Here is a 26,808-nt window from a genome sequence, read left to right on the forward strand (position 1 = left end):
AGATTCTCTGAGCTATAATTTCCTCATCAGTAAAACAGAGGTAATAGGTACCCGACAGGAGTGTTATGAGGTTTAGAAATATCTAAAAAGCTCCCAGTACAGTGGCCGAATTGTATGACTTCCTCAGTGAAAAGCAGTATTTTTGCATCAGCAGCATCGTAGTCAGCACATGATAGGTGCTCAAGAAAAGATTTTGAACCCACGGATGTGTGACTGTTTGAGGTGTGGGTGGGGAGGTGGTTGCCCACCCAGTGCAATCTGTTTTAGAGCATCTTAGACCCCGTCTCTGTGTGCCCACCCAGGGCTCTGAACAGAACCCACGTGGAGTCACCTTCTCTCACCCGGCTCTTTCCCACCAGGTTGCAGCCTCTTCACTTGTATTCCGTGTGCCTGTTGGTTGGATTGTTCTCCCTTGTTCCTTGGGGACCTGTCTGGGAAGTGCCCAAGTTCCACCTGGATAACTGCCGGCAAGCATGGTGGACAAATTTGCTGCTGCTAAATAATTTCCTGTCGGTTCAGAATGCGGTGAGTCCCAAGTTGTTGGCTGTGAAAGGGCAGATGGGCGCAGAGGCAGAGTCCCACTTCATGTGGTTTGGAGAACTTTCCAGGGACCAACCCTGAGTCTGAACCCCTTTCTTTGGGTCTATTCTCTGGAGTCATAGTGATGCTGTAGGAAGGTGGGCTGTGGGCCTGGAGTCTAGCCTCTTGTGATGGAGTGCGTACTAGTCTTGGCAGGAGCAGTTGCTTGGAAAAGCAGAAGGAGGAAGCAGGGTGGTGGGCACTGAGGGGTCAACCATCTAAGTGCACATCTTGGACACAGCTGACCCTGCTCCATCACAGTTCCTGCCCATTCCAGTCCATATGGCCCCCAGGGGAAAGGACACTTTCTCCTCCACGCAGAGAGCCTGTCATGGGATGGAACGTTGCACCACCCGCTCACCATAATGAATTCTGCGCAATTTCAAGCCAGACCTGACAGAGTTGGTTGGGAGCAACAAGCTCTATATCCGTCATGGCTTCCCTCAAGCCCTAATGTCCTCACAATGAACTTGGAGTGAATAAAAGTGAAATAGACGTGATTAAATCACATCGCTGATTTTGCGTATGCCTCAGAAGTGCAGCTGAAAAGAGAATCTCTAAAGCGTGCCTAATTCCTGCACATAACCACTTACCAAATAGGCAGCCACCTTCCCTTCGCAGGTGCCCGGCAGCTTTGACAGGGTGTACATCACCGGCTAACTGCCTTCAGGTGGGCTCATGTCTGTGACAGGGTCTGGATGCAGACTGGCTTGAGCCATATGGAGACCAGCCATTCGTCTCTATGAGGTAAAGCCCAGCTTAGATCCTTGAAAGCAGAGGTGTGAGGGCCCTCAAGCCTTGAGTACTCACAAATTTCCCCAACATGAGAACTTCTCTGTAACTGCGACGAGGAAAGCTGTCGCTTCTGTTGGGTCAGTCTGGTCTCCCTTGGACCATGGGGTTTGGGGAGGAGACCAAGGCACCTTTTCCCTCTGAAGCACTGGAGAGAGTTGCCCCCAGGAATTTCCTCACATTAAAGGAGAAATACAGGTAGCCGCCTCATTTCACACAAACATGGACAGACTGTGGGACAGTGTGGCTTCGGCCAGACGATCTCATGTCAGTCATGAGTGGGAACTCTGGGGTTTCCAACAAAATCTCGTCTGGCACTAGGCCTCCCTTCTAAATGAACACATTCTCTCCTCCTGGAGTTGACGGGGGAGGCAAGGCGAGGAGGAGAGAACAACATCGACTCTTGTGGCTCCAACCTCATGTAACATTAATTACTCCTTCTATTCGTGTAACATGAGAGAGTTTAGTTCCCACAACTGTCCTAGGAGATTAGCTATTATTGTCTTTTTTTTTTTTAAAAAAGAGAAAACTTGTTTGAATCTCCAGTTTGTAAAATGACAGTAATAATACCTACCATCCAGGCTCATTACAAGCACTAGATGAGAGAAGGTATCCGAAATAGCTGTGACTCAAAACTCCTTTCTCTTCCCATGGAAATGCCCCCCACCCGCCTACTCAATTCTCCCTCCTGGTCCCAGAAGGCGAGACCATGTGGAGCAGACCCCGTAAGGGAAGGAAAGAAGTAACCTTTGCTCCTCTCGTTTCAGTGCAACGGCTGGACGTGGTACCTCGCCAATGACTTTCAGTTCCATCTCACGACACCAGCGATCATCTTCATCTATGGAAAGTGAGTCTGATTGGGACAAATATTTCTCCCCACGTGGCCTCTTTCACGAAACTTTTAGACAGCGCTCCAGTTATGCGCAGAGCAGATTTCAAAACTTAGGAAATGAGCTTTCAGAAGAGTTCAGACGCTGGGTCTTCCACGTTTACCTTCTTCTCCATTCTCCTCCAATCTACGTCCGACGCAAATCACTATGTGTTTCGGCAGAGTGATAATCAGCGTGTATGTAATGTGTAGTGTTCAGCTTTTTCCACTTAAATGTTCTTATAAACACTTCCACATAGTGACGTGACCTGCATACTTGTCAGCTTTAGAATTTATATGCTGTTTTTATGGCTGGTCTAGATTGTTTCCAATTTTTTATGATTACAAATGGCACCACAATGAATGTCTTTGAACACACGACTTTTCCTTTTAGTTATTTCCTTGGAGACATATTTCCAAGTGGAATTACTAGGTGAAAGGGTAGGAACCGTTTTGTGGTGCCTGTCCCATATTGTGGGGCTACTTTCTGGAAAGAGTGAAGTGATTTACAGCGCCCCGCGCAATACATCAGCGTAGCTGCTTCCCTGAGTTGGATATTCATCACCTTAATTTTTGTTAGTTTTAGAAAAGCTTTAAGGCCTCAATAATTCACAGAGAGACTTATAGTTTGTGGATTATTCACGCCATATTTTAAAAGATTTGTTATTCTTTTTTTGTTAAAATACATGTTCAATTTAAGAAACATTGGACAATATTAGGATGAAGAGAAGGGACTCACTCAAGGAGAGGTGAATTTGCTGTTAACATCTGGTGTTTATCCTTTTTCTGTACAGCTTTTTATACATGAAAGGATTCTGCGTGTCCACTTTAATATCTTTCTTTTAATAGTTTTATGACATAAGCATTTTCCTATATTATTTTATTTTTTAAAGTAAACATAATTTTAATGTCTGCGTAACATTTCATTCCTTAAATGAACTATAGTTTACTTACAGTAAACTTCCCCTACTGTTAAATACTTGGATTATTTCCAGTTTTTGTTTTTATAAATAAGAGCCTGATAAACATTTTCGTGATAATCACTTGCCTCCACCTCTGATATTTCTTTAGAATGCATACCCTTAAGAGGAATTACTGGGTCAAAGGGCATGAATGTCTTTTGGGTTCTTGAAGCATAATGACAAATTGCTTCCCTTAAAAATTGTATCCAGGGGCTGGCCCAGTGGTGCAGCAGTTAAGTTTGCATGCTCCACTTTGGTGGCCCAGGGTTCGCCAGTTCGGATCCTGGGTGTGGACCTACACACTGCTTATCAAGCCATGCGGTGGCAGACGTCCCACATATAAAGTAGAGGAAGATGGGCACGGATGTTAACTCAGGGCCAATCTTCCTCAGCAAAAAAAGAGAAGGATTGGTGGCAGATGTTAGTTCAGGGCTAATCTTCCTCAAAAAAAAAAAAAAGATTGTATCAATATTCAGTCCTCTGGCTGTCTAATTACACCATTGCCAATATGGAATATTAATAATAAAACAAAACAAAACACAAACCTTGTTGTTTGGTTATGTAAAAAACATTCATTTTCCGCATCTAACTTGTAAGTCTTTGATTACTATGAAGCAGAGCTGAGTTCCAAATGTGTGTTGCCCAGCTGTTTCCTGGTACCTATTCATGCCCTTTGCAAGGCAGGCATTTAAATCTCAGGCTGGCCCGTGATGTTGCCCATTCTAGCCACATGCAAACATTCAAGAATCCTAGTCAGGGGAAATGCATCCTAATTTTAACAATCTGAAAAATTGAACAATTTAAAAAGAGGCACATCTGCTTTTTTACATTCATATCTTAAACACACAAAGCTTTCTAAATTCAAATGTAAAAGATTTTCTGACTAACCATAAAAAATTTGTTTCACAGCTAACCACTAAGAGGTGGTTTGCTGGTATAGTGAATTTGAGTCAAGACGTGCGTTCAAGTCTTGACTGGTAAATTACTAGCTAGGGCACCCAGGCTAAGTTGCTGGACGCTCATCCTCATTTTTCTTGTCTATAAAGTAGAGATGATAACACTTCACATCAGGGCTGGAGGCAGGAGTGAGGTCATACACATGGGACCTAGCACAGTGCTTGCTCATCAGTGATGTGTGACCATGTGCAACTCAGTCACCTGTCCTTTGAGATTTCAAGTAATTGCCATTGTCCCCAAGCCATGGCAGCCCCTTGCCCCTCCCAGTCTCTGCAGAGATTAGGGGAGGGGCTGCTGGAGAACCCATTGTGAGCTTCTGCTCAGCTAGACCCATGGGGGTGGCCCTCTTACCATCTCTGCACTGTCCCTGTTCCACAAAGGGTCCCCTTGTCTCTGCAACTAGGCCCCTTCCTTGATTTCCTCTCTGAACACTCTTTCTAGAAGGTATTGGTGTGGAGCAGATTTTAATGAAGGCTTCCAGATTGGAGGTTTTGCATTCCTCTTGCTCAGCCTCGCCCACACACTTCTTGCTTTACATTTCTCAATTCCATCTCCTCCGAAGAGGCTGGGGGGATGTGCAGACCATAAGCAAGTGCCCAGTCTTGTGGGGGAGGGTGAGGGGTGACCGTACACAGACGCACGCTGTGGAAGGCGGGAGGGGTGAGGCCCAGGTTCGCCTCTACCCATTCCCCTGAAACAAAGACATCCTCATCTAATGTCTTCTTTTCTCAGAGGGGGATGTGTGTGTGTGATTTTTTTCTCTCTCTCTTTTTTTTTTTTTTGAGGAAGATTAGCCCTGAGCTAACTACTGCCAGTCCTCTTTTTTTTGCTGAGGAAGCCTGGCCCTGAGCTAACATCCGTGCCCATCTTCCTCTACTTTATATGTGGGATGCCTACCACAGCATGGCTTGCCAAGCGGTGCCATGTCCACACCCAGGATCCGAACCGGCGAACCCTGGGCCGCCAAAAAGCAGAATGTGCAAACTTAACTGCTGTACCATTGGGCCGGCCCCTGATTTTTGATAGCATAATAGAGCTGATAAAAACACATGAGATCGACTATGGAAATGGTAAGATCTGAGAATCACATTGCTATTTGTTTGGGGAATCAAGATTTTAAAAAAGCTCTGAACATCCTCTCATCGAAAGATCTACCCTCTATGTCTGCTTTATTTATACTCACATCGCCCCAGGATGAAGCCACTGAGAGCGGTGGGAATCAGGAATTAGTGTGATCTCCTCCCCTCCCCCAACACGGAATCAGGCAAGGAAGCTTGAGAGTAGATAAAGGTGTCTTTGGGTTGCTCAGCAAGCCTCCCACCCTGCACAAGCCTCTTAGACGGAGTGAGCTGATTACCCGGAGCACTCCTGGGTCCCTCATCCCTCCTGCTGCTGGAGCTGAGCAGGAGCTGAGACACGCACAGGCCCCTGGGGCTCCAGTGGGGTGGACTCTCCCTCCCCATAAGGCAGTCAAACCTTAAGAGCTCCCTCAGGGGCGGGGAGCAGCTGGGCCCAGCAGAGCCGGGCTGGCCAGTTCTCCAGGGGACAAGGCCTCGGCTCTGGGATGGGCTATGGCCACTCAAAGGGCCCTGGAGGCCGCGGCAAGTGCCTGCTGGTACAGGAGGGAGAGGTGCGCAGCCTCAGCAGGCCCGGCAGCCCTAGGAGAGGAGGAAAGGCAGCCTCTGCAGGCTTCCTCCAAGGTGGCATTTGCAGCAGGCCTAGGTATTTTTTTTTTTTTTTATTAATGTTATGATAGATTACAACCTTGTGAGATTTCAGTTGTACATTTTTGTTAGTCATGTTGCGGGTACACCACTTCCCCCTCTGTGCCCTCCCCCCACCCCCCCTTTTCCCTGGTAACCACCGATCAGATCTCCTTATCAGTATACTAATTTCCACCTATGAGTGGAGTCATATAGAGTTCGTCTTTCTCTGACTGGCTTATTTCGCTTAACATAGTACCCTCGAGGTCCATCCACGTTGTTGTGAATGGGCCAATTTTGTCTTTTTTTATGGCTGAGTAGTATTCCATTGTGTATATATACCACATCTTCTTTATCCAATCATCAGTTTCTGGGCATGTAGACTGGTTCCACGTCTTGGCTATTGTAAATAATGAGCAGGCCTAGGTATTTAATGAAGAAAGGGCAAGAGAAATCGTGGGGGGAGTCCCCGTCAGGACACTGGGGGCTGACAGAGGCCTTTGAGGCAGCTGCGGTCTTTTCAGACCAGAGGGAGACACTCTGCTATTCCTTCCTCCTCTTGGGCTATATCCCCGAATGGGCCTTTCTGAGCAACCATCACTCTTGAGGGAACAGGGGTGGTGGTCAATGCTTGAAGCTCTGGGCCTTTCCTCAATCCCATTGTTCTGGGAGCAGTTCCCTCAAAGAACCAGGAAATACAACTGCCAACCTGGGCTGGCTGAGGGAACACCTTAGCACAAGGGCGTTTGTCCTGACTAGCAGCTCGGGGGCTCAGGAGGACAAAGGGCTAACAGAAGGGGAGCAGGGGCGTGGCTCACTATCTCCCCGTCTGGTTGTTTTGCTACCTCTGTGTATCAGTTTGCTCATAACAAGGTACTACAGACTGGGGGGCTAAAACAACAGAAACTTATTTCCTCACAGTTCTGGAGGCTGGAGGTCTGAGATCAAGGTGTTGGCAGGGTTGGTTTCTCCTGAGGCCTCTCTCCCTGGCTTGTAGGTGGCCGTCTTCTTCCTGTGTCCCCACATGGTCTTCCCTCTGTGTCTGTCTGTGTCCTAATCTTCTCTTCTTATAAAGACGTTAGTCATATTTCATTAGGGCCCACCACAAGGACTTCATTTCACCCTCATTTTCTCTTTAAGGAGCCTGTCTCCAAATAGTCCCATTCTGATGTTCTGGGGGTTAGAATTTGGGGAGACACAATTGAGCCCACAACAGTTTATGTCGGGAAGCTTTAGGAGTTTTGTCGTAGCGGTGGTTAGCTAGTGGAGACTTGTCTGACTCCTGAGGGGAGGTGCCACAGATTAGCTCTCGTCCCCCAGGTAGTTAAACAAATATTTACTTGAGTGGATGTGGGTTTTTATTGGATGGCCTGACTGGATGGTTTACCACCTACCTAGGACAATGAGTTCTTAGTAGCTCCCCCTCTCTAGACCTGGCTGGGAACCGACTTGAGTGTCCTTGTGACTGAGGAGCCTTGGCCCCAATGTCAGCATCTTTCTTAGAGACTGTCATGGAAGTTGGTTTCAAGCCCTCAGCTAAAAGCCAGCACTGCCCAAAGCTCGTGACTATGCAACTACATTTAGCTTCCAAATGGAGGCAGGCATAGAAGGAAGGGCTTTTTTCCTTCAGAGAACACACTTGCGTAGAACGCCAGTATTCAACGAGGACAGAGCTAGTGGGTTTGGCAAACGGTGTAGTAAATACACAGCATTATTACCGTACCATCCCTGTCCCACTCCTGGTAGACATTACTAATCAATCACAGCACCACTGAGCTAAGACTCCTCCTCCATTCCAAGCATTAACGCTAAACTAGAATTGGCACTCTGGATGAAAATCGTTTGCTCCCTGTATCACTGTGGTGACAACCGAGTGGTATTGCATCCTCATGAAGAACCACAGCAACTTCAAGCAGTGGAATAGGATTGTCAAAGGGCTTATCTGCTTAGGGTTGTGCCTGAGTTTGACATTTCTTCTATACCACCGCAGATCTCTCGGTCCCAACCCTCACAATTCCAAGTAGGTACAACCAGACAGTGCCTCACTCTGATTCTGTGTCCTTAAATCTCACTTCCTGCACCAGGACGTCCAACCTACTGTAGTTTGGACCCCTTCAAGAACCTTCCTGTCCTTAGACATGCATGGTCCCAAAGTATGGAGGAATCAATTTGTGTGGGGTGGCAGTTGACCCATGGGGCATAGAAGACAGTAGGAAGATGCTTCCCTCTTTTATCCCCCAGGACAGTTTTCAGGTGCATTTCATAAGGCTCCACAGAGCATTCTAGAAGAATTGAGCACTGGCCACCTTGATAGCGCATCCTTGTATTGGCTTTCCCTGCTTCTCTGTTCCACCACCCCATCCCTCATTCCTGTCCCCACATGAGCTATCCACACCCAGATATTTGTCTCAGACTCTGCATCTAGGTGGGGGAGGGACCCCTGGATTTTCCTCTTACCCTACCCTCTCCTCTGTGCCTGGAATGGGTGCCTGTGTCCACCCTGTGTCCCCTCCTGCCTGACAAGCATGTCTCTCCTAAATCAACGACATATGTCTGCATAGTGCTTTGTAGGTGACAAGGGACGTTCCCAAGCATGGTCTCATTTTGAGCTGCGCAGTAAACTTCAGGGTGAGGCAAGGATGCCATTACTATCTCTGCTCAGGTCCTGCTCAGGGTCACGCAGCTAGTAAATGGTCAAGTGTCAAGGCTAACCAACTACTCCAACCCCAGCCCAGCTCTCACCCGACTAGGCCACAGCGGCCCCCACCTCAGCCTCTCTCAAAGGTGGGCCGCGCAGGAAGCGCCTCTGATTGCCAAGGTTTCAAGCCTTTCGTGTCCACCAACTTTGCTGTGCAGGAAACTGAAGAGCGCCCCTGTCAATGCCCTCTGTTCTTTGCAGAAGTAAACATGTCCTCATCCTCCTCGGGGCCGTGCTGTTCTTGGCGTCCTTCACTGCCACTGCTCTGCTCACACTGGCTTATGACCTTCCGGTGGCAGCTCCATCAGAAGCAAGGTAACCGCGGTTCCCAGCCTGCCTGGTTCTGCCCCTCGCCTGCCCTCCGGATGGCCAGGACCTCCCAGGGAGGGCAGCTGAATGAATACCAGGCTGTTTGCACTGTGCGCGCCGGCTCGTGGAACAACTGGGTGGGAAGTGCTCCCGCCTGGATGGGAGAGTTGATTGGGCTTGGCACTCTGGTTTCTAAACTTCTGAATCTTTCAACTTGCACTGGGGGAGTCTTCTCGCTGCTGAAACGCTTCTCAGAGGAAAGGGGTGCCCCCACGTGGCTGTATTGTATTTCTCCTCCAGTGGCAAACTGCTGCTGGGAACCTTGGACGGAGACCCTGGAAATGGGAGGAAGGTGGGGTTACCGCTTCAAGGTCCCACAGCCGGTAAGTGGCATGGTGTGAGTTGAACCTAGGACCTTACCGCTGTGCTGTTTTGCCTCCCCAGTGAAGTATGGGTAACGATTCTTTCTTGTAACCACCCTGTGTACTACACAGGAAAAACTGACATGACTACCTGCCAATCTATTCTCAATACAGCAGTCAGAGTGATGCCAGTGAAAATCAGATCAGGTCAATCATCTGCTCAAATTCTGCCCATTGCTCTCACAGTGGAAACCCTGTCTGACCTCATCTATCACTACCCTGCTTGCTGACTCTGGACCAGCCACACTGGCCTCCTTACCCCGGCACACCAAGCACGCTTCCTCCTCAGGGCCTCTGCACTTGCTGTTCCCTTACTCTAGAATGCTTGTCCTTTAGAGTCTAGAGCTTGCAGGGCTTGCTCCTTCACTTTCTTCAGATGTCTGTGCAAACATCGCTTTCTCAGAGCAGCCTTTGCTGACCTCCTGATATAAAATAACCCAGAACTATGCCTTGTGCATGTGCTCAATATGTATCTGTGAGCGGATGAAATGAATGAATGAATGACTACACCCCAGGCCTTTTGACCAGGAGAGCATCATGCCTTCCCATCGTGTCATTGGCCGCTGAGGGTAAGGCCAGGTAACCGAGGAGAAGCTCACTCCTGTCGAGCCCAGTGGTGCTTAACTCTGGATGCACATGAGAGCCACCTGGGGAGGCTTGACATCCCACTGATGGTCCAGCAAGCAACGTCTTGGACCAACTGAATCAGAATCCCTGGGGGTGTGGCCCAAGGAACCAAATTTCATAAGAGCTTCTATGAAGAGGTTCACTTCTTTCAGAAAAGGTTTGCTTCTGAGAACCACAGTTTTAGAGTGATCCTGACATACCAGCCACCAGAAACAGCTATTGAAAATGAACACAGTCATCAAATTTCCTTGGGATCCAGGATGGAGGGACCCAAGGGGATTTGGAACTGTAACAAGACAGCTGTGGCCTAAGGCAGGACTGTGCAGTCACTGTCTGTGGATCATCACTAAGGAAGTGAACAAATGTACCCCAAATTTTCCTTTGGATTTGCTGATTGCCCCAATGGACGTCTGAGAGATTCTCTTTTCCATGTCCAGATCAAACATAATCTTTTGTCTTATTTCTTTGTGTTTTTCAGTGAAAATGTGGCTGTGTTATATTTCTTGGAGTACTACTCTAAGCCCTACTGCCGATGTGGGCCATTCCTCGTGGGCCTCTTTCTGAGCATTTTCATGCACCAAAATCGCCAGGCAAACATTCTCAAGACCAAGGTAAGTTTTCCCTGTTGCTCACGGTGAGGGCTGGGACTGCTTAGGACTGGGGTGGCCCACCTGGCCAGGCTCTTCCGAAGCTACAGAGGAGTCAGACTGCTGCGTACCTTATTGTGCTGTGGTGTGTTAGCGATATCTGTTGGTACTGAAGAGTAAGAGGGCCCTTATCTTCTTGCCAGAGCTTGATTCTCTGCTTTCCTTACTGAGCTCCCCTAAGAAAGCTCCAGACCTGGAACCCAGTGGGGTCCCACTCACTGGAACCTTGGTACAGACCCAGGGAAACCACTGATGTGGGGAAACACATCCAGTGAGATTACAATGGCAAGACTCTCTTCTGGAAGGGCTTAGTTACTTGGGTTGGATTTTAAACAGCATAAGCTCTTTGGTTTCTATAGACAAGATTCTTGGTCACATTTGATGCTTCCATCTGGGAATCAGAACATGTGGTGTCTAGAGGGAGAGAAGCTGTTACTTTGCCTTCCGAGTAGGCCTACAGCACACAGCTCTTTCCCTGGCTCCTTTGTGGGCAATCATTCTGGTTCATCATCCAACCTCATTACTTAAGCAGGAAACCTGGGTTCATCTCGGGTGCCTCCTCCTCACTGACCTGTTTTCCCCATCCAATCAGCCACTAAGCCCTGTTGATTGTCTCTCCTACCATCTTCTTACTTAGCTTCTCCAACCGACCTTGTTGTAGCTCTTTTCATCTCTCATGGGGACTTCTTTGCTCCTTGCCTCCAGTCTTGTTGAGCTCAAATCCACCCTCGGGGCAATCTATTGAATATGTTACCTTGGCCTTGGGCTTGGCCTTGGCCTTGAACTGTGCAAAACCTTTTCATGTGGCTTCCATTTACCCACAAGACTTTGAGGGCAGAACATGTGTCTTCCTCACCTCTGAACCCCCAGCACCCAGTTCTGAAATCCTGACTCACTGAAGGCACTCCATAAATGAATGAATGAAGGATAATTTTCTTCTCAATGGAAGAAGGGCCAGGAATTTCCTTGCGCTATTAGGGTACAGTGCTGGCCCCAAATCCCCTCTGCTAGGCCCTACCTTGGTTTGCCTAGGTCTTGTGGGTACCTCACCTAGACGTTCCAGAGAAGAGGCCTTGGTCCCTGGAGAATCTTGTGTTGCTCATGGCAGGAACAGGAGCTGGGGCTTACTTGGAAGGAATGGATGTGCAGGAGCTATGTGACTTTTTCTGTAGGTTGGCGTTATGAAGTTCCCCTGAAAACGCACAGCTCAGTTGTAGATTTAGTGGCAACAGAGTGCCTTATAGAGGTGCTTCAGTGTAGTCCGGGTTGCGTGGGTGCCCAGGGAGAAGATGGATGCCAGCAAAGGGGAAAACTTAAGATGAAGATGGAGCATTTGGGAATCACCCTGAGGGCTGGGTCAGGACCAGGGAGCAAGGAGCTGGAACTCAAGTCAAGCTGAGCTGGAGAAATGATAAAGAAAGGATGGGCAGACCAAATGCAAACCTTTAGAAGCCAGAAAATAAGGAAGAGTCTAAGCTGGAGGCAGCTGGGGCATATGCCACATGTTAGGAATGAGATAGGCAGTGTGCAGTATGAGTAAAGGAGTAAAGGACATCCTAGGCTAAAAGAGGGGGCTCAAGGAGAACATCTGAGGAAATACCTTTTCTCCCCTGTAACCAGAACCTAGAGCAGAAACCTCAGACTCAAGGAGGGGAGAGCTTCTCTTTAGAGACAAGATGGTGGAATGATAAGATGCTAGTTCGGTTCAACATAGGTGTCATTGAGAACTGGAACGGAGAAGCAAGAGAGATCTTTGGAAGATAGGTCTGGGTCTCAAAAGGTCAAGTAAGGTGACGTAAGATCTAAAATCTTGAACTGAGCCCAGTAAGAGAATTTAACTCATGAGGCTGTTCTTTGAGCTGGAAACGTCTCCATTCTCCCATTCCTGCCACCATTTTATGACCCTGGTGACTAGGTACAGCCCAGGTAGGTGCTATGGACCAGGGGCCCTCATATTTTTGGGAGGGGGGGGCAGAACCAGTCAAGGAGCCTCATTTGGATAAGGAACAGAATGGGAGGTTAGGAGTAGTGGGAGTGGGTTAGGGCATTACCTTTTGTTTTAACTTTCATTTAAAAATGATTCGCGATTCATCACAAGTGACAAAAATAGTACAGGAAGTCTTGTGTACCCTTGACTCAGGTTCCCCCACTGGTAACATATTACGTCATTATGGTACATTATCACAACCAAGAAACTGACATTGGCACAATCCATAGACCTTAGGTCCACAGTTTTATGTGCGCTCATTTGTGTGTGTATATAGTTTTGTGTGTAGATTTGTGTAACCACCATCATAATCAAGGTACAGAACTCCCCCGTCACTACAAAGATTCCCCTGTGCCACATCTTTACGGTCACACACCCCGTCTCCCCCATCTCACACAACTCTAATCCCTCATAACCACTAATCTGAACCTTCCATTTTAGTCAAATTTGGGCTCCCATTCAGGTTTACAAATAGACACCTAAAGGGACAGTAATAACATACAAGTAAGTCAGTGTAAAAGGGAGTAAATACCATTGGCCAAAACAGCCTTGACCTCTTCTTTCCTTTTCCCATAGGTGCAGGCTCTGCTGGGGTGGATTTGCTCCCTGTCAACCCTGTTCGCAGTGGTCGCTCTGGCGTACGCAGTGGACGACACCTCGGCCACCTCTTCAGCTGCCACCGCTGCCTACCAGGCACTCCACCGGACCCTGTGGGCGGCAGCTGTGGGCTGGGTCGTGTTTGCTTGTCAGGAAGGCTATGGAGGTACGATGCTCGAGCGCTCACCCACTGGTCCGTTAAAGGCGACAAATGGGAAAACACAGTGTACACAGAGGGGCTTTTATTTTCTGATGAATGACTGATATTGACTCAAAAACATCAATTTGTCTACGTCCTTGGGGGAAACACCCACATATTCTGTTTTCGATTTTTACACTGGCTTCTGTATAAATGCACGCTCCGAAAGAAAGATACACAGCCTCTCCAATGAAGCTAGTTTGGAAGTTGGAAGAGAACTCAGACAGGATTCTCGTGTAGTGAGAAAAAAATCCCAGTGGCGGGGACAAGAGTTCTGGGCACCCCCACCCTGGGCCTCGGTTTCTTCATCTGAGGGTGGAGGTTGAGTAGTTGCCAAATCCCCTTAGAAAACTTCTGTTGCGCCCCGACTTCAATGTGCAGGGAGTCAAGCAGAAAAAGGTCTTAAATGGAAAGAAAGTGGTCTTCTCCAGATTAGAAACATCTATCCAGGTCACCTGACTTTTTTCCTTTCTTCTCTATATTTGGTATGAGGTAAGAACTGGGTGCTTGAGGTGTCAACAAATGACAGGAGAAAAGCTGGCAGGAATCATCCAGAAAGGTTCTGGCCCACACTGCCCAGAGGCCCTGAAGTGATGAAACCAGCCAAGTGGGGGCCTGACCATTTTACATCCTAGGGAAGCAATGAGGATAAGCTTAAACTCTGGCCTGTGAACCCAAAGCAAAGGGGGTTGGAAGTCACCATTTAAGGAGGAAAATAACAAAGTGATCATCACAACTTATGCTGACTGAGCACGTGCTCATGCCAGGCCCCATGGAGAATTTCACTCGTCTGACCCCAGGTAACCTGGCCACACCCCTGTAGGCAGAGTGATACTTAGCTCTGTTTCTCAAAGAGAAAAACGGTGGCTGGAGATAAAGTAACGTGTGAAGGTCTCAGCTGGGTAGTGATGGGGCGAGAAGGTGAACCCAGGACCAGGTTCAAAGCTGAAAGCCTGCGCTCCTCGCTTCTGTGCAATAGAACCTCCCAGATGTTTGATTATTCAAATTGTTCTGGAATTGTATGGTCTATAATGATGAGGGATTTGTCCTTTAATATTTTAATTTTAAAAGCATTCCGTTACATGGAGAAATGATGTTAAAGAGAAAATGGGCTGCATTCTCTCTGACTGATATACGTGGATGTATGGGCAGCTAGATCACATGACCACACCCTAACCTCGCTCCCACCTGGTGACAATGACCCTGAGCTGTCGATAGAGCCTCAGAACATAAACGACTATTCCCCGCACCTGGCACAGGCCGCCTATGATGCGGTGGCAAACATGATGGTATTCCTGCCTAATACCTGCCACCTGGTTATTTGAGGTTGTCTAGGTTGTGGGGCCTTAAATGCAATCACATGTATCCTTATAAGAGAGGGGCGGAGGGAGATTTGACTCCACACAGAGGAGACAGCGGTATGAAGACAGAGCAGAGAGAGATTTAAAAATGCTGGCATTGATTGGAGTGATGTGGCCACAAACCAAGGGATGCTGAAAGCTACCAGAAGCTAACAAGGAATGGGTTTTCCCCTAGAGCCACGAGAGAGAATGTGATCGTGCCAACACCTTGATTTCAGCCACTGATTCTGATTTTGGACTTCCGGTCTCCAGAATGATGAGAGAATCAATTTCTTTTGTTTCAAGCACCATGTAGGTGCAACTTCTTAGAGCAGCCATAGGAAAGGAATCCAGAGCCATGTTAAGTAAGTACATTTATAATATAATATCAGATGCAGATAAATACAGTGAATAAAAATAAAGCAGTGATCCGAGGGTAACTGGAGTAGGTGTGAATTTGCAAATAGGGGGTACAAAAGCATTCCAGGCAGAGGGAAGGCTAAGGTCTCTAGACCTGGAATGAGCTTAGTGGGTGGGAGGAGTAGCAAGAAGACCAGTGAGAGAGGAATCAAGGATCAAGGGGGAAGAGAGAGAGGAATCAAGGGCATGGGGAAGAATTTGATTTTATTCTAAATGCTGTGTAACATAATCTGATTTTGACTTTACAAGATTACTCTGGATGTTGCATGGGGACTGTAGGGCAGCAAGAGTGAGTGCAGAGAAACCAAGAGATCCGTTTGGAAGATGCCATCGAGGTCCACGGAGGAGATGGAGGATTTGATAAGGTGTTAGCCGAGGAGGTGGTGAGGAATGATCTGATTTGAGATATGTTTTTAAGATAGATTGACAGGACTCTGTGGGGTGGGAGAAAAAGAAAGGAGTATGGGACGGTGCCAAAGATTTTGTCCTGAGCAACTGAGCGAACAATGATACACTACTGAGATGATACACTACTTGAGACGAGGCTGGGCGATGGAGAAACAGAAATTTTTTCTTTTTGTTTTTTTGTGGTTTAAAACAATAGAAATTGATTCTGTCATTTCTGGAGGCTAGAAATCCACAATCAAGGTGTTGGCAAGGTCCTTCTAGAAGCTCTGACGGGGAATCTGTTCTGTCCTCTTTCCTAGCTCCCGGAGGCTTCTGGAAGCCTTGACATCCCTTGGTTGGTAGGTGCATCACTCCAGTTTCTGCCTCCATCTTCACATGGCCCTCTCCTCTGTGTCTCTGTCTTCTTTTCTATCTCTTATAAGGACACTTGTCTTTGGATTTATGGCCCACCCTAATCCAGGATGGCCTCATCTTGAGTTCTTTCCCTTAATTACATCTGCAAAGACTTTTATTCCAAATAATTACTCCACATTCTGAGGTTCCAGCTGCACATGTCTTTTGGGAGATCAGTATTCAGCCCACTACAGATAGCAGTAAGTCCTATTCAGAGAGGGATTTCTCATTGTATTTAATTTTAATTAATTTAAAGTAAATAGCCACAGTAGCTAGGTGCTATCATATAGGACAGTGCAGTTCTAGAAGATACACCAAGTTACAGAATATTTGTCCTGAATGGGACCTAGAAGTTGATCAAACGCAATTCCCTCAATAACAGATGAAGAAGCTGAGCCCTCGATGTTAACTGCCTCATCCCAAGGCAGGCTGCTTGTGTGGCTGCGTCTTGAACCAGATCCCAGGCTAGTGAAAGGACTTCACACTTTGTTTTATATGTGGACGATTTTGTGCTCAGGGGTTGAAACCACACTAAGGAAGTAAACTGACTGTAAATTCCACATTAGCACCTCTTAGTTTTTCATCTATAATGGTGTTTTTGGGCACAGTCTCTCGAAAAGTATAATGAATGAAGACCTTCTTAAAAGAAGTTCACAGACTTAGGTAGAGCATACAGAGGAATTGGTGATGACCCAGTGTCTTCACACCCTCAGAGAGGGGCTTGGGGCTCCATGAATCAGTGCCTGTTCCCTCCAGGTCTGGTAAACCAGCTGCTTTCTTGCAATATCTGGAGTTTCCTGGCCAGCATCAGTTACGCTTGCTACCTGGTGCACCCCATCATCATCATCCTCTACAACGGACTTCAGGAAACGCTTATTCACTACACCGACACCAACATGGTGAGTCAGCCCCCAGCTCTCCGCTCTGGGGTCGCCCCACACTTTGTTCTTTTCTGGAACAATGAAGCAACCTACTGGCTTTGTTAGAAGCCTGGGGAGTTTTTTGGAAAATTAAGAGCCTATTCTTTGTTCTATTTGAGGGAGGGCTTCAGCAAAGGATGATATCTTTATTTTATTTTTAATGTTTAGTTTAATGTTAGTTTAATGTTTATCTTACAGATCCATTTCGTAAAGCCAGGATGGTACATTTTAAGATCTAAACACAATAGGAGTCTTGTAGTAAGATTCTGTCCACTCTGCCCCTCTTTCTCTCCAGTTCTATCTTTTCTCTGGACACTGTTTGCTGACTTTCATCGCTGGGCTGGCCCTGACGCTGTTCATTGAGAAACCATCTCAGGAACTGAAGGGGTGCCTTCTGGGATCGACACCTGTGGGGCCATGAATGGTCAGGTAAAGCCTGGAAGAATGGATGGCCCCTTGTTGGTGGTGATGAGCCAAAGCTGGGGTGGCCTCGTGTAGGTAACAAACACTTGTGTTCCTCAAAAGGGGTGAATCTGATTCTGTGAATGTTTAAGATGGACAAGTTCTCTGTGTTTAGTATATAAAAGAGTCCTGAGTGTTTACTATAAAAAAGAGTTCTGTGATAATCTTTTTAGTAGCATAATAATGACCCTCTGATGTACCTTTTTAGAAAAAAAATCTGGATATTTTCGGTCTTATCCTGTATTTATTTTCTATATTAATGATCATAGGAAAACATCAAATGTAGTGAATTTAATGTAATTTGGGTTACAATGTTCATTTTCCTCGTTAAAATCACAGTATGTAGTTTTCCATATCATAATTGTTTCTGTGTTATTATGATACCTTTGTAGATTGGTAATTGTGTCTTGGACCCTCAGGGTGGTAAGACCCACTAGGGAGCACACTTCATGGGTTTGTCATTACAAGCCTTCTAAACATCATCTTTTCGACGACGTGGTCCCTGTTATAGTTTGAATTGTAGCCCACCAAAAGATATGAAGTCCTAATCCCACTAGTATCTTGGGATGTGACCTTATTTGGTGATAGGGTCTTTACAGAGGTAATCAAGTTGAAATGTTGGGGGTTTGTGTGTGGCCCTAATCCAATATGACTGTGTCCTTATAAAAAGGGGAAATCTGGCCACAGAGACAGATATGCACAGAGGGAAGACACACAGGGAGAAGACGGCCATCTACAAGCCTAAGAATACCAAGGATTGCCGGTAAACAGCAGAAGCTAGAAGAAGCAAGGAAGGATTCTCCCCAAGAGCCTCAGAGAGAGCACGGCCCTGCTGACAGCTTGATTTAGGACTTCTAGCCTCCAGAGCAGTGAGGTGACACGCTTCTGTTGTTTCGAGCCAGCCAGTTGTGGTTCTTTGTTATTGCAGCCCCGGCAAACTAAAATAGTCCCTCAACCAAAACTCCCAACGGAGAAGGAAGAGACCCTCGCGAGTGGCTTCACTCCCGACTCCTTCAGTTTCCAGCAGTGAGGCCTAGCGATGGGGAGAGATTTGCAAGGCCAAATGGAGAATCTGGATGTCCAGGTTCTCAGGCTTGTGCTCCTTCCTGGGAGTGTAATTTCGTGTTAACCATCCCCACCTAGACATAAGCATATGTCTAACATGCTTATAATGACGCTCTATGAACTTAATAATTGAAGGGTTTATTGACAATCAGGGGGTTCCAAAGATCTTAGCATGGAGTTCTCCCCATCTGAGTATGCTCTCTTTGCCTTCAAGTGGATCTGCAAGGAAGACCACTGAGGGGTTGAGGGGGGAGCTGCAAATATAAAATCCTTTGACAGGGCAACTGACAGCTCACTGTGTCCTTTTCCTGCCAATCTTGGGCAACAAGCCACAATTGCCTGAGGTCTATTCTTTTCTGCTGGCAGAATGCAACCTAATGTGATTAGTCTGTATATAATAAAATGCACCAAGTTGGCTTTTTGGGTAACTCCGAAATTCATCGAGTTCCTCGGGAGCCCTCTGGTGGCTGATTCAGCACCTGAACTCTGACTTAATTAGGCCTCAGAGGAGATCCCGAGGGCAGGTGCCTCTTACAGGAGGAACACTGCAATCCGGATGGACCCCGCTGGGAAATAACTCACCTGCCAACATTGCTGGGCAGTCAAATTGCCTAGTGCTTCTGGTTATGAGGCTAGAAACATGAGGGCCTTGGAAATAGCTTGCCAATTACTAACATAACCTTTGAAACTTTTTTAATAAGGAAAAAAATACTCTCCCCAGTTTTGCAATTTCATAAAACATAAGATAGGGATAGAGAAGTCCAATTTTGTTCTGGCTTTTGTTTCAACCATAATTCCCAGAAGTTTAAGATTTATAGAATGCATGGACAGTATTTGGATCCTGAAACAAAGTGTAAAAAAAAAGTATATGACATTTATGAGACAATTGGAAATTTGAGTACTGCCTGGGTTTGATGATATTAAGGACTTACTAATTTTTTTAAGTGATAATGGTATTATGTGTTATGTTTCTTTTTTTTAAAGAGTCCTTATCTGTTATATGCATCCGGAAATATTTATGGACAAAAATGATATAAAATCAGGTATTTACCTCAAAATAGTATGAGGAGGAAGTGGGAGAGATGAAACAAGATTGGCCATGTAGTGATAATTTTTGAAGCTTGGGTGATGGTACACGGAGCCTCATTATACTGTGTTCTTCATTTTTGTATATGCTTGAAGTTTCTATAATAATAAAGTCAAATGAATTTGTCGAGGCAGCAGGATCAGAGTAGAATAATCGTCAACTGATGGGTGCCTCCTCTGATTGTTCCTAAGTCCTGAAGTCCATGTTTCATCCCCATGTACCAACCTGTGGATAAAAATAGGTCACATCAACAGTAGAGCATCATCCCCAGGGGATCTAAAGGAACTCCAGCTCTCCTTAAATTCCTCCTGCCTGGTCTTGGGAGAGTCCAGGGATATCTTGCTTGTTTTGTGAAAGGCTGGACTCTGCTATTTCCTTTTTTATGGAGCTGCTGCACCTCTGCCCTGCCATCAGAGCTACTGAGAGCTGCTGGCAGGGCTCAGTGCCCCCTACACCCACTCACGTGCCCACTCCACCTCCAGAGCATGCCTCCTCCTCCTGTGACTTCTTTGAGCAGGATGTGGGCTGAGCTGGCTTGATACTTGGGCCACTGTGTCCATTCAGAGCACAAATGGTCTCTACAAATGCCACGTGGAGATAAATCCCCTCTGCCCCCACTCGTGTCATCCGTGCTTTCTCATCCAGGCTCTGATGCAGTGCTGCTGGGTGCTCATTGTGTTTTTATAGAAACTACTCTTGCAGATTTTCCTCATCCTAATACAGGTCCATCTCCCTTGGATGCACTGTGTCTGTGGGTGCTGGCATGGAGGGTGACCTGAGTGACAATTGCTTCTCCTCTACATTTGTCCTGTTCTCTATGTCTCCAGCCCTTACCACCATGACTGACACATGTAGGTGTTAAATAAATTTCAGCTGACATAGTGATGGAATCAACCCTTTCTTCCTTTAGAAGAGTTCTGTTTCAGGAAGCTGCTCATACAGATGGGCAGGCCCCTCTCAACGAGGTCTCAGATATGCTCAATTTTTATAAGAATCTATCACCCAAACTGCCCAACCAGGCACCTTTCCGGTGAAGCTTGAGGTTGCGAAGCCCCAGGGCACTTGAAGGGTGAGAAGTGTTTAGAACTTTAGCTCTTAGTCCCTAAGTGGGATTTAAATCAGTGATGGGCTTATACTGGCTGAGAGGCAGCCGCTTTTGGTGGCCTACCCACATTACTGTCCCCTCCTGTCTTGCTAAACAAATTCTAATGTTGTTCCAGTATCAATATGCCTAGACAGAGGGAAAGACTCATTTTTGGTGTAAGCCAGTTTTGGCATCCTCTGTGCTTTTGCCAATGATTGGTCCAAGTATGGTTATGTGACCCAGCTCCGACCAATGAGACCTAAGGAGAAGTGTGCTGGGGACTTCTGGGAAAGACTGTCTTCACTGAAGGAGGGAGCAGTGGGCATCAAGGAGAAAGTCCTTCTTGTCCTCACCTCCTTCAGTCTTGTGAGAGTACGATGTTATTTGGAGTTGTCCTACCATTATTGGATGAATTTTTTCTTCTTCTTTTTTTTTATTAAGGCATAATTTACAAACAAAAAATTCACTTTATTAAAAATTTACACTTCAGTGGGTTTTGACAAATGCATATAGTTGTGTAACCACCACCCAAGGCAACATACAGAAGAATTCCATCACCCTGCAAAATTTCTGGGGCTCCGTTACAGTCAACCTCTATTCCCACCCGAATCCTTAGCAACCATCTGTTTCCCATCCCTATGGTTTTGTCTTTTCCAGATGTGTTTATTTTTAAATGTTTAAGGTTTAAAAATATAAAATATTTCAAATATTCAAACAAGTCTAAAAAATGAAACAATTGGTACCCCACGTAGCCATCAGCCTTAATAAACATAGGTTGACATTTTTCCTTTGGATGTATTCTTTTTTTTGGTTTGTTTAAAAAAATAAAACATTGTAAACACAATGGTAGACCTCCCTGCATCCCCTTTGCTTCTTTTTTCTTATCCTCGTTTCATCCATGTTTTTATATTTTTGCTAATAACATGCATATGTCTATAAATAGTATATAGTACTTTCTTTGTTTTTAAGCACTATGTAATTGGATCCATACTGCAATATCCTTTCAAAATATGATTTTCCCCGTTAAATAGTCCGCCGAGCCAGCCCATTCATTTTTAATGCTAATGGTGTTCTACGAAGTGCACGTGTGCCTTAAACATTCATCCATTCGCCAGTTGGTGGGTAGACATTAGGTTTGTGTCCAGTTTTTCATGATTGCAGACGTGGTTGTAACACACTCCCTGTATGTGTTTCCTCATGGAGATGAGTTAGTTTCCAGGGAATATGGTCAGGAGAGTAACTGCAGGATGATAGGGTGTATGTGTATTCAACCTTACCTGATAACGCCACAATTTCTAACGTGATTTTCCAAATTTACACCTCTGCTAGAGGTGTATGGGAGTAGATACTATACTCAAGACCCTCTCCACCACTTGGCACTGTCAACCTAATAACTACTGTTAAATCCCTGCCGCGTAAGGTAGTATCTGATCTCTTCCATTTACATCTCCTTGTCTACCGATGGGGTTTTTTCATATGTGTATTGGCCACTTAGAGTCTCCTCTTTATAGACTGCCAACCATATCCTCTGCCCATTCTTCTATGAAGTCTTTGTCTTTTTATTATTGATTCTGAGATGTCCCTTGTGTATTCTGAAGACTAACCCTTTGTGGAATATTTGTCTTACAAATACTTTCTCCCAGTCTGCGGTAGCTTCGCGTATGATGTTTTCCATACAAATGTTTTACATTTTAATGTAGGCAAAATTATCAATCCTTTCCTTTTGGTTTGTGCTTTTTGGGTCTTGTTGATGAAATCCAGAGAAATATTCTTCTATATTTTCTCCGTGGGGGAAACAGGGTCCAGTGAAAATTCCTGATCTCGTACTGTAAGTTCTCCAAGTTCCTTGTGAGGTGGGTTTGTAAGGTTAGAGCAGTGCTCATTGGGGGACGGGGCGGGGGAGTGGGGTGGTGACTTTACCCTTGCTGGGGAGATTTGGCAATGGCTGCAGATGTTTTTGTTGTTCTTTAGTGGGTAGAAGCCACGGATGCTATTAAACGTCCTACAGTGCACACGATAGCTACCCCCTGCCCATCAAAGAATTATCTAGTAAAAGTCGAAAGTCCCCATAGTGTCAGTAGTGCCCAGGTTGCGACACTCTGAGTTAGAGAACAATGGTGATAATTGCTGTGTTCTCACAAACTAGGAACACTCAGGTGCAAAGCACTTGCGTGGGAGGGACTGAGCCTTGTGTCTGGGGCTGTCAGCGCTTAGACAGGTTATACCAGCTCATTCCATGTTGAACTCGGCAAACGTGCCCCAGCCAAGCTACAGGAAGAAACATGACTGAGTCAGTCGTACAATCTAATATTTGCTCTAACCACAATAGGAAGGGGAGGAGGCGCTGCCAGGCCCCACTTCCATGCTGGTGAACCCTGATATGTATTATTTGTATTTTGTGTTGTTTCAAAAGGCACACCATATTTTCTGGTCCCAAGCAAATTACTGGTTAACTTCATTGTTCATGAAAACAGTCATGCTACCATTATTGATATGGTGCCAGTATGCCTCTGTTTCTTTTTCTATAAAATGAGAGAATTTGACAAGAGTAGAGGGTCTCAAATGCTGGTCCGTGCAGGCTGCTTGCAGCAAAATGACATGAGGAGCTGTTAAAAAATTCAAGTTCCCAGCATAAACTCCTGGGGATTTGCAGGTTGGGCAGGACTCAGTAATCTGTACTTTTCTCACAACTTCCCTAAGGTTTCTGATGGTGACTGTGTTTTTGAACCACTGGACTCACTGAGCGATAGGATTTGTTCTACAGCTCAGAGTCTGAATTTACGACATTCATGTGCAAATAGCAACTTCTCCAAGACATGCACAGTCTTGGCTCAAAGTGAGCTTTCTTCTGCCTGAAGGGGGTCCCTAATGGGCTCGCTTTAAGAGCCACAGTCAGTTTTTCAAGGCACCAGGTATCCTTTGGTCAAAGATCCCTCCCACAGTGAGTTCATCAGGGATCTGGGGCTGGCTCTCTGCAGGCAGCATCCATCATTCACGGGCACAGGTGGGCACTCATACACCCACTCGCTCATTCCTTTGTATGTTCAACACATGTTGACTTGCCCCTGCTCTGTGCCAGGCCTGTGCTAAGCACTGGGAATACAGTGTCGACAAACAAGAAGCAATTCCTGCTCTCTTTGATCTTATAGTGTCCTGGGTGAGGGTAATAATAAACCACACCAAAAAAAACTCAAATTACAACTTAAGGGAAAACTATGAAAGCCTGACCCAAAGTGGGAAGCCAGAGATGGAATTTCTGAGAAACTAACCTTAGATTGAGATTTAAACAGAATAACTATATTTATTGAGGGCTCATTACATACCATGTACTGTTCTAAGCACTTTACAGAAACCAAGGCATTTAAACCTAATACATCACTCTGACGTCAATACTATTCTCATCTTCATTTTCACATCAAGAAACTGAGGCAAGAGAGAAGTCATTTGCCCAAGGCCACAACCAGGTGGGGGCACCAAGATATAAACCCAAGCAATTTGAGTCCAGAACTCACACTTTTAGCCACCATGTTCTGGGAACTTTAAGAATGAGTTGGGTTAATCAGGCAGGGATATTATGAAAAACTTTTTCCAGAAGTTTGGCTGTGAGGGGGAGGAGAGTGAGCTGGGGGCTGGAGTGTGATGTGGGCTTTAAAGATGCGAAAGACTTAGCACGTTTGCACTCCTTGAGGATTCGGAGAGGAATTCTGTGTTTCTTCAACACTTGAAGGAAAATGAAGACCTGGGAAGCTTAAGGAAGGGTCTCACAACCAGACCTGGGGACCCAGAGCTCCTCTCAATGTGCTGCTTTCTCCACGGCATCACTCCGTCTCCCCATATCCCGCAGGACACCCCTCTGCACTCCCTCCAGTTTCTGCAAACATGCTCAGGGTCTTCATGGGTCTGGGCCAGAAACCATAGCCAACTCTTGAAGAGGTTGGCCCCCTGTGGTTTCCAGATCCATGCTTGGGAATAGGAATGGGCTTGTGAAGAGAGAGCTGATCACTCTTCCTCTGGCATCAAATGCGGCTCACGGCCTCATCCAGCCCTCTGAGAGAGGGAGAAGCCCCTTCTTAGGAAATGTCTTATTTTACAGAGAATGAACCCGAGACAAATGTGCTTCAAGTCACAGAGCAAACGAGCATCCCACATGGGCAACAGAATCAAGTCCCATGAGGGAGCTTCTTTTACTCTAAATAGATCCCCTCCTACTGTCTCTGTGCTGGAAGGACAACCATAACCCACGATCTCACTTTATAAACCCCTACAATGGACTGTATAAGGGTAGGAGTCTGAGAAGGGCCTAGATATTCTACGTTTCAGTGACTGCTGTTGGGAATGTGGGAGAAACACTAGCTAGCCATTAATTAAATTTTAAAGATTGAAAATATTGTATTCCATCATGGCCTGACATGTAAACATTCGGTTGGTGGGGTAACCATTCCCAGCTCCAGAAATCTGATTTGTCAGTTACTATTTGGCACAAAGGAATTAAGCAGGTTGTAACGACCACAGTGAAGAGGATAAAGAGGTTGAGTGTGTGTAGGTTTAAGCAAACATCAGCAGGACTTCATTGAGGAGTAGGTGGGAAGGTGGTGACAAGAGGGACCAGAGTGGCATGCCAGCAGCGGCGTCTGCTTGAGTGGCTGCCGAGAGCCGTATGGCTGGCTGAGACTGGAGGGGACAGGAGAACGCTTTCTTGACTTTCAAACGCATTTGCATGGATAGCTTCTCTGTTCCCAGGCTGTGCCTTCCGGCTGGGAGTCTAGGAGTTGGGCCCCTTTGAAGATCTCATAAATCTCAACCCCTCTTCAGAGAGGAGTGGCTGATAAGCACATGATCTCCAGCCTTCTTTCTCCAGCAGCCTGCCTTCTCTGCCGTGATGAGGAATTCTGGGATGGTAAAGAGCGTGCTGTCAGGGCACGACCCACTCTGTTCTTGGATGTGAATATTTCTCACAGGAGCATCGAGACTATGCTCACCTGGCCTGTGGTTCTCTTGAAATTTAAGGCTTCACCTTGCAGGTTGCGGGGGGGCTACTGCCCCTAAGAAGAGATTAATCCTGGGGCCAGGTACTAGGGAAGAGGAAGTCCTAAGATTGGGAAACTGAACTAAGAGGGCAGACTCTAGTTGAGAGAAACCTCAAGCACTTTCCTTTTGTTCAAGACTACATTGCCAAACATTTAATGAAGGTAAGAATTATCTGGAGATTTCAATAAAAATCAGTTTCCCGATTCCTACTTATTAGCAAGCAGACGCAGGTGATTCTGATGACCACACTTTAAGAAACATTGATATTGACATTAAATGCTGGATGTCCCAAAATATGCTCCTTGGGGTATAGGATATTAAAGCAGTGCCCAACACATGGAGAGGGAAGAGGGGAAGGGAGCCACTAGGATCAGGAGGCTGCCATGTCGGATACCTCCACCGACCGTGTCTGCTCCCAGGGCAACAGGAGCAGCAAAAACTGGCTGCATAGGGAGAGATGGCTCACATCCAAAGAATGGGCCATCTTGCTCACCTGATTATTGAGCCTCATGCAGTGGTGACAGTCATGGGATCTTTGGTGACAGTAACATGGGATACAGTTATTGTCACACTTGGGGCTCCTTCGGAGAGGATTTTTTATATAACTTTCCCCCAGACCATGTCAATAATTCCTCTAGTCTCGCTCCTTCCAAGCTTCTAATCATCCAGCCAAATGGTTAGTTGCTGCTCAGGAATTAGTGAAGATCCATATCTTTGACCCTCTCTCCTTTCTGGAACTTAAAGTTCAGCTCATTGCATGGATTTCTCTGTCCTACAGGGCTACCCTGAGTAGCCCCTGAGTGGGGCCCTAATACTGTATCAGTCTTCTGCCTTGTTTCAGATTATTGTGTGAAACTTTCTGTAAACCAGATTCAACTTCTTCTTAGTCAGCTAGTCCTAGGGAATCACCCATAAGGTCGTGGCTGAGGGCTGAGGGCAGGTGGTGATGTGGCAGAAAGCGGTGCACTGAGAGAGTGCAGCATCTGCTCCAGCAATTTAATTGTACTTCAGGACCTGCTCATATATTCCAGTTCCACTTGATGACGGAGTACGTCCACATGCGTCCAACCTCATAGCTTGCTAGATTAGGTAATAGACGATTCATGATGGACAGCTTAAGCCACAGGGCCACTAATGTCCCATGGCCAGGTATCCGGTCTTTACCAGGGTCCAGTAGTAAGTCAGAGGCTATTTTACAAAAGAAGAAGATTAACAGCTAAAGAGAACTTGGCTCTGATGCATGACCCCAGGGAC

At 46.2% G+C, this 26,808-nt stretch overlaps 1 protein-coding gene across 1 annotated transcript in view; it reads left to right on the plus strand.

The window, feature by feature from the left end:
• Positions 1-21,384, plus strand: part of LOC103553878 (O-acyltransferase like protein-like) — a 65,745-nt gene extending 44,361 nt beyond the window's left edge. Inside the window, exons 9-15 of the mRNA XM_008524618.2 lie at positions 360-525; positions 2,139-2,218; positions 8,761-8,874; positions 10,396-10,528; positions 13,128-13,314; positions 16,665-16,807; positions 17,124-21,384. Coding sequence (XP_008522840.2) covers positions 360-525; positions 2,139-2,218; positions 8,761-8,874; positions 10,396-10,528; positions 13,128-13,314; positions 16,665-16,807; positions 17,124-17,249 — 949 coding nt within the window. The 3' untranslated portion in view covers positions 17,250-21,384. The remainder of the gene's footprint in view (positions 1-359; positions 526-2,138; positions 2,219-8,760; positions 8,875-10,395; positions 10,529-13,127; positions 13,315-16,664; positions 16,808-17,123) is intronic.
• Positions 21,385-26,808: the final 5,424 nt, after the last annotated feature.

The sequence above is a fragment of the Equus przewalskii genome, chromosome 7 (genome assembly GCF_037783145.1).
Source record: "Equus przewalskii isolate Varuska chromosome 7, EquPr2, whole genome shotgun sequence".
NCBI classification, from domain to species: domain Eukaryota; kingdom Metazoa; phylum Chordata; class Mammalia; order Perissodactyla; family Equidae; genus Equus; species Equus przewalskii.